The sequence below is a fragment of the Miscanthus floridulus genome, chromosome 16 (genome assembly GCF_019320115.1).
Source record: "Miscanthus floridulus cultivar M001 chromosome 16, ASM1932011v1, whole genome shotgun sequence".
NCBI classification, from domain to species: Eukaryota; Viridiplantae; Streptophyta; class Magnoliopsida; order Poales; family Poaceae; genus Miscanthus; species Miscanthus floridulus.
This window is the reverse complement of record NC_089595.1, coordinates 46,295,380-46,303,501: the sequence shown is the minus strand read 5'-3', so window position 1 is coordinate 46,303,501 and position 8,122 is coordinate 46,295,380. Positions and strand designations below refer to the sequence as shown.

General features: G+C 42.7%; 1 protein-coding gene across 1 annotated transcript; it reads right to left on the bottom strand.

Annotated features, from left to right (window-relative positions):
• Positions 1-1,146: 1,146 nt before the first annotated feature.
• Positions 1,147-1,926, bottom strand: LOC136510651 (uncharacterized). Its single transcript, XM_066505031.1, has one exon. It carries the CDS (start codon positions 1,924-1,926, stop codon positions 1,147-1,149), a length of 780 nt encoding a protein of 259 aa, XP_066361128.1.
• Between the last annotated feature and the right edge of the window lie 6,196 nt (positions 1,927-8,122).

Genomic DNA, 8,122 nt, shown 5'->3' with positions numbered 1-8,122 from the left:
CAATCCAAAGGACATGACTAAATACTCATAAAGGCCATACCTAGTGGAAAAAGTCGTCTTAGGTATGTCTTCCGGCCTAATCTTGATTTGGTGATAACCTGACCTCAAATCAATCTTAGAGAACACTTTTGCTTTTGACAATTGATCAAACAAGATATCAATACGAGGCAAAGGATACTTGTTCTTGATACCAACAGCATTGAGTGGTCGATAGTCCACACACATTCGCAAATACTTGTCCTTCTTTTTCATGAATATGGCGGGACAACCCCAAGGTGACGAACTGGGGCGAATGAGACCCTTCTCTAAAAGTTCATGCAATTGAATCTTCAATTCTGCTAACTCATTGGGAGGCATTCTATATGGTCTTTAGGAAATAGGCACGGTACCAGGCAACAATTCTATCTAGAACTCTATTTCTCTGTCCGGTGGTAACCCTGGCAATTCCTCAGGAAAGACATCCAGAAATTCACATACTACTGGAATATCAGGAAGGGCCACAGACTTGATAGCATTGGCCACATTATGGAGATCAAACTCCCTAGGAAGGGGTACTAGAAAAGCCTCATTATTCTTGGGATCCCTCAACATAACAGTTCTAGTCGAGGTATCAATAAGAACACCATGGTTCTTCATCCAATTCATCCCCAAGATCACATCAATACCCAATCTCGGTAATATCACTAAGTTGGCAGTATACTCCCTTTCACTAATTTGGATGCGTACATCTCTAACTATCTGGTTGGTAGAAATGTTGCTCCCAGCAGCACTTATGCAATAACCACCCTTTTCTACTACAACTATTTTCTGATCATACTTGGATGCAAATATTGGACTCATGAAAGAATGCGAAGCTCCAGAATCAAATAAAAGAACGGCAGGATGATGATTCACAAGAAACATACCAGCCGTGACCACTTCACCAGAGGGAATCTCTTCCATGGTGGTATAGTGCACATGTCCCTGACGTCCACTAGAATTGCCCTGCTTCTGGTTGTTGTTCTTCCTGGGATATGGACAATTTCTTGCCCAATGGCCAGTCTTGTTGCAATTCCAGCATGGCATACCATTAGGTGGAACATTGGAGCTACTTTGTCCAGTGCTACCCTTAGGTAGAGCAACAGAATAAGCCTTGTGATACACCTGCTAGTTCTGACTGGGCTGTGCCTTCTTCTGTGGTGGTCTAAACTTTGGAGTGGGAGGGCGGAACTGGGGTCTCACATTGGTAGGAGCTTTGTTCTGAGATACTCCTGCTTCAAAAGCTCGCTTTCGATTCTTGAAGGCTGTATAGATGTTGTTCTGGTTCTCTTGGGTTAGTGCATCACTAACAATCTCATTGAAGGTAGCACATTTGTTGTTAGCGAGCGTCTTCATCAGCTTCGGGCTAAGGCCCCACTTGAAACTAGCAATTTTCTTTGCATCTGTATCCACAAACTCTATAGCATACCTTGACAAATTGATAAAGGCATGCAGATACTCTGTCAAACTCTTAGTTCCCTGTGTCAGCCTCATGAATTCCATATGCTTCATGCTCATCAGACTCGAGGGAATATAATGTCCCCTAAATGCAGCCTTGAATTGATTCCATGTGATTTGTGCATCTTCAGGCAAGGTGGATCGATGGTGACTCCACCATATGCCCGTTGGTCCATGCAACTGGTGCGATGCATACTCAGTCTTTAAGTGCTCGGTGAGCCTCAAAAGATGGAACTTCTGTTCAATAGTATTCAACCACTCATCTGACTGTAGTGGTTCTTCTGCTTCCTTGAAGATAGGAGGCTTGGTGTCGAGGAAGTCCTTAAAAGTACTGAACTGGTTAGGTTTAGGTCCCTGATGCTGATCTCTTCCACGTCCTTGTCCAGCATTCTGCGCGAGACCACATAGCACTTCACCCATAGCACATTGAGTCTCCATTAGCTGAGCCATCATCTCAGCTGGGGTAGGATGTGGTGGTGGGGGAAGATCCTCATGGCCATTGCCACGGCCATCGCTACCACTCGCATCATCACCAAAAGTTCCCCTACGAGTGCGCGTCGTCTGCGAAATTGCAACAACAAGTGATTATTGGATGATGTCAAGAGATTGCAGAAGAATTGTATAATTATGCCATACTGATTACTGGAGAGAATAGTAAATTCATACAATAACACAGAGGCACAATAATTCAATTCCACAGCATAACATCACCAAATGATCGCTTATTGTGTTCGCAACGCGTTTCCAACATGCCAAATTTTTCATTTCAAACTCAACTAGAATCCATTAAACAGTGCAACTGCCACAAGTAGTACATGCATAGTTCCAATACATCACAAGGGTACATCATGCGATTGAGACCTATGTTACGAGTTCGTTACATAATGATCGAGAATAAAGAGCTAAGACATCAAGCTCGCAACTACTACAACTAAGCTACTCCTAGAAGTGGTCGTTGTCGACGTCAGACACACCATCACCATGGTCGTCCTCCCAAGGCTCCCTTTGCTCAAACTTTGTGGCCTGCCTAGCAGCCTGGAATACTGTCCTAATCCTAGCGGCCTCTCTGTTTTTAGCAAGACGAATAACCTCATCCCTCTCAGCACGAATGCCATGTAATTCATCCTGTGCCACATCTCTTTCTCTCACTACATGGCCAAACTGCCTCTGGTGAGCTTCTAAGGCTATCGCGAAGCCATCTCTCTCATGTTGAGCTGCCCGGAGTGCCCTTCGGTGCCTACACACACGCGCTCCAAATGTAGCGAGGTGGTTCCACATACCCGACAGAGTTCAGCACCCTCCACAGTAAGGTGGGGGTCCCAAACAGTGTTAGAAAGGTGTCACTGGCAATAGGGGCTCCTAGGGCTGCCATCTGTAACAAAGGTTACACTTAAGTGAGGCACGTGCTGTAGAAACGGTTTACTTAACGATAAGATCATTTAAGGGGGAATCATGCAGGAACATGAATGAACAATGCACCATGATGTATGCTTGTTCCGTACGTCCTCACAAACTTAGAAAAATAATCTCTAACGACATACACGGTGGCATACATACGTTCTCTCAATACATTCGTAACTAGACGAGCTACACGTTTCGTTGTTAGTGTACCTGCAGAAAATGCATTTCAGCCCAACCCGACAAATATAAGTACAGAAATGTAAATGCAGGATCTAAATTGCAACTAAATACTTCCATATATGTATACCCATACATATACTTCCATATCAAAGCTACCCGATGACAATTTATACCCACAATTAAATACATACACACATGCAAGCATGCATATACAGTCGTATCAAAACTAGCTCTCCCCGACCGCACGCTCACGTCTTGCGGTCATGCCACTCATCAACTTACCTTCTTACCTTGGCGTAGAGGCATTTGATCCATACATTACCATTCAAGTGAATGGCATCCATACAATAGCACGCCGTATGGACGACGAAAGTAAAAACCCCCCATGTTAGTACTTAAATAGCCACCTAAAAGTCCATAACTGGGCATAAAGGAGATGACCACTGGCACACTTTAGATTTTTATAACACAAAACCTTTGTTTTGAAATACACATATGACAAGTTTTAATGTTGAATCCTTGCTCTGATGCCAGCTGTCACAGAACCGTCCAATTTATAAGGGCACAAGTACAATAGCAATCACCGAAGCGATCAAACCGTCATACTTGAGCCCATATAAACCCGGTAGTCCAATGAAATCGCGAAGGATCTCAAACAACCAACATACAAACCAAGATCATAGAGATTCAACACAACCAGTCACATGTTACATCACAGTTCACAAATAGGTCTCATACATCAGAGTTCGAATAATTATTACAAACCAAGTTTGAAAGTAGCGGAAGCAAAGTAGTTTAACATCAACATCACACATAGTTTAATAAAAAGCCAGTGTCATAGTCATCTCCAACCAAAAGCACAAAGGTGAGATGAAATACAGAATGACCATTGCCCATGGTCCTAGTCCTCATCCACAGCAGGAGCAAGACAGTTCTTGCAGTAGCCATGAAACATAACGTTATCTGCAACAAAGGGAATAAAACCCTAAGTACAAGAAGGTACTCAGCGAGACTTACCCATCCAACTAATATACTAAGACACCAAGGAGTATGCAAGGATTTATAAGTAGAGCTGGTAGACATTATTTGCAGAAAAAGCATAAGTTATCCAACATCTCTTTAATTGTGAATCACCAGTTATTAATCCTATCTCATACTAGATTAGCAACTATCCTATGCCAAACATGTTGGTCCATTAAGTCATCACAATAATAACCATATCCAGTTGAGTTCTTGCATAATCTCATAACCATCATTTCCATAGTTTACTACGATGAAAGGAACTCAAGTCAAGTTCTCACTATCCGGGAGAGACGGCGATTCGAATTGATTCCTACCCAGCTGGGGAATTATTCCTAACACACACCCAAGCATACCTCACGAAGGTAGCCTAAGGTCACCTTTGGTACAACTCAGGAACCAAATTTGCGGGTACGACCAGCGCCGCACAATCAGAGAACCACTCTGCCAAGGGTGATCGGGACTCTAACCCGCCCTTGGGCTTACGCCAATGGCTCTCCGCACATCCTTACTACCATCCAGAGTGCGCACTTTTACCGCTCGTGGTCTCGGCCTGAATTGAACTACTCGGCTTTGCGGTCGGAACGACTTATCTGGCCAACTATGTGAGAGGCTGCGTTGAACATGACAAGATGACCTCCAACGTCCAGTCCTTAAACGACACAGACAGAATCACTACAATACCACATATAAGACTCCGCCCGGTCTCCTTTTACTCCACATTACCAGGTTATGTTCCACGATAGCACAATATAGCCAACCGTGATTAAGTTATCACCTATAGCTCGCATGTGATAGGAAATCACCCGACTTCTACCAGTCTAAGCATAGCTAAGCATGATAAACGTTCCTGGACTTAAATAGGATTCATGGTAAATATTTTTGGTCAAGGAAGGTAATATGCAACAATGGTTTCCAAACAACTCCTGTCACGTAATGCAGCAATACGAATAACTTTAAGTGACATTAATAAAATATGGAGGCTTATAATGCTCCGGGGCTTGCCTTTCACAAATGTCGAAGGCTGGTGATCGGGGCACTCGAGAAGGTGATCGGCTTCAGGCTCTCCTTCTCCGGGAACCTCCAGGTGCTGAACTTCCTGATTCTCCTCCTGCGGCTCGGCGTCGAGCTCCACAAGCGTGATCCCTTCGGTTGCACCTATTGCATGCATATGCATAAGTAAGTACCATGAATGCATAAGATGGATCACGGAGGATGTGATAAGGAATGTACATTCTGTGACAATGATGTTAAGTAGCAAAATGGTAACAATGCTAACTCCTTATTTGCCTAGTAGGTGCATATCTCTTCTCTAGTTATTTACAAATTTCACACAAAGCAATATCTAAGTTACACATGACAGTTACAAGTTTATATCATAACTGAAGTTATACTTATCCAAATGCTTTGATGTTAGACTTTCTGGGAAGCTTATAAAATTGCCTACAACTCTTATTTAATCACCAAAAGCTAATTCACACTCTAACATAACCAAAACAGACAATCAAACCAGTGCTGTCAAGAAATTCCAGAGAGCAAGCATTTCGAAATACTAACTTTAAACAGCTATAACTCCTAAACCCTTTGGCCTATTGCCCTGAAATTTTAACACAAGATAGATGAAGAAGTTACCTACAACTTTGTTATTAACCATTTTTACAGTAAACATCATTTTCACTATGCAATATAACAAACCACAGAATCTGTCCGGAAACCCTTCTAACTCAAATTATAAAGCAACAATATTTCTACTACATGTAAGCACTCAAAATTTGGCACCACCAAGTACACCAACAGTTCAGGGACATCAAATACACTCAAGAAAACCTAATGGCAAAGCCCAAACTATTGATTTAATTGCCTTTATTAATTTATTTGGATAATTAGGTTAAATAATAAACCTCTACCAAATGTGCATAATAATTCTCAGAAAATTACAGTGGCTTACAAGTGCCCTCAATAAACTACTGTAAAAGTTTCATATCATTTTACCAAGTATAACATTCTTTACAAAAATGACAAGCTAGCAAGGTCTATTTTAGCGAAAATAGTAAACCCTATAGAAAAGTGTCAAACAACAGATTATATATTTTTCCTAGCACCATATTAGTGCCATACTACTGTACAAAAAGTTCCATATCAATATGTTACATATTTTTATCCCTACCATTTTCCTTAGAAAATACCATTTATTACTAGATAATTAGAAAGACCCTATTCCAATCAAGTTTACACCAAGTTCACTATTTTTTTTAGCTAAAGCATGTCAATACAAAACCAACAAACTTGGAATCACAATTTTATCACTTTTCTAGCTCAAGATATCTATTTTACAAGATTGTAAACATACAAAAAGCACTTATTTAAATACATTTTAATCACCATGAAAAATACTATAAACTGTGTGTTTTATATTTTTAATAAATACTACACTTCCTAAGGAAGCTAACAAAATTGGAATCACTCAAATCGGACCTCTGTAGCTCTAGATATTGAATTTACAAGATCCTCACAAAATCTGGAAAAGATTAAAACGAAAACGACCAAATCCTAACATATGCTACGCGTACACAGCCTACTGCACCCGAGGGGGCTGACGGCTGGGCCCCTGGGTCAACCTAACCCTACATGTCATAAAGACAGAAGCAGGGGCTGCACGTTGACCGGCCGTAGCTCGCCGGCGGCGAACTATCCGGCGACGCGACCACCACCAACGGACTCCTCTCGCCGAGACGCATCTAACGGGATAGGTTAGCAATCGATTTTCACGACTCTCCTTCCGGCGGCGGTAGAAGGATGGCTCGGCGGCGTGGCCGTACGGTCAGCGGCAGCGAGCTCGTCGATTCCGGTGAACCGACGGAGGCTCGGCCCTAATGGCCCACCGTGGGAGCATCTACAGCTCGAGGCAGACACACAGCGATGGAGAGGAATGGCGGTTAGAGCTCAAGTATGGCCGCGTACGAGCTCGCACAAGGCGGCAACAATGGCGGACGCGGCAGAGCTGTGGACTCGCTCGACTTACCAACTGTCGAGGGAAGGTGCAGCAAGGTTGGGGATGCAGCAAGGGCCGTGGTGGTGCTGTTGGTGGGAGGAGAAAGATGGAGGCGCTGCTGTGGCGATGGATTCACGGCGGCGGCGCTTCTCTGCTCTGGAGCCGTTCTTGGTGGAGAAAGAAGAACAGGCAAGGAGGAGCAGGCAAGTGAATGGAGAGGAAGACAGCAGGCGACACTAGGTTTATCACTACATCCAGCCACGGCGTGCAGGGGCAGCGCTGGTGCATTGCTTCCACGCGGCGCGCGCAAGCTGAGTCGGTCGGCCACGCAGTCTGATTCAAAACCTGAATGGAGTTGCAAATACCACCTCAAAAATACGCCTGAAACCCAAACTTCGTCCCTCCGTAACTCTTAAACCACGACGACTTAGCAAAAGATCTATTAATAAAAGTTGTAGATATACAGACCATCTCCAACTTTTCTTAAGTGACCTAGGTCTAATTCGCAAAGGTTAGGAAGATATATCATCACCAAGTTGGGTACATCAAACTAAAAAACGAATTCAGACAGAAGAATTTCTAAGTACCAAAACTAGTGAATTGTTGATCCTTGTGAGCACAAAATGACAAAGCTATGCACTGAATTAGCTCATGACCCAAACATAAAAGTTGCTGCTCTACTCAAAAACTACAACTTTGTTTAAAGGTTCACTGCCATGCAAAGACTCTATGACATAGTTCAAACTAGGTCAAACATAGTACTTTAAAATGATGACATACACCATATCAATGACTTAGAGACTAAACTAGACTTAGCCATGAATACCAAAGTTGTTCCTTATGCTATTCTAAACATGTTTAAAGCATTCACAAGGTTCCACACACATTCCATACTTTGATTCCATGAATACCCTAACTTAAGTAAGGTAATTAAGTAACACACATGAAATATAAGCTAACAAAGGTATAGCAATTGAGATGCTCATGCACATGCATGCTCATGGATGCTTATGATCATGCAATGTCAAGGTTAAATGCATGCTTAACACCGAG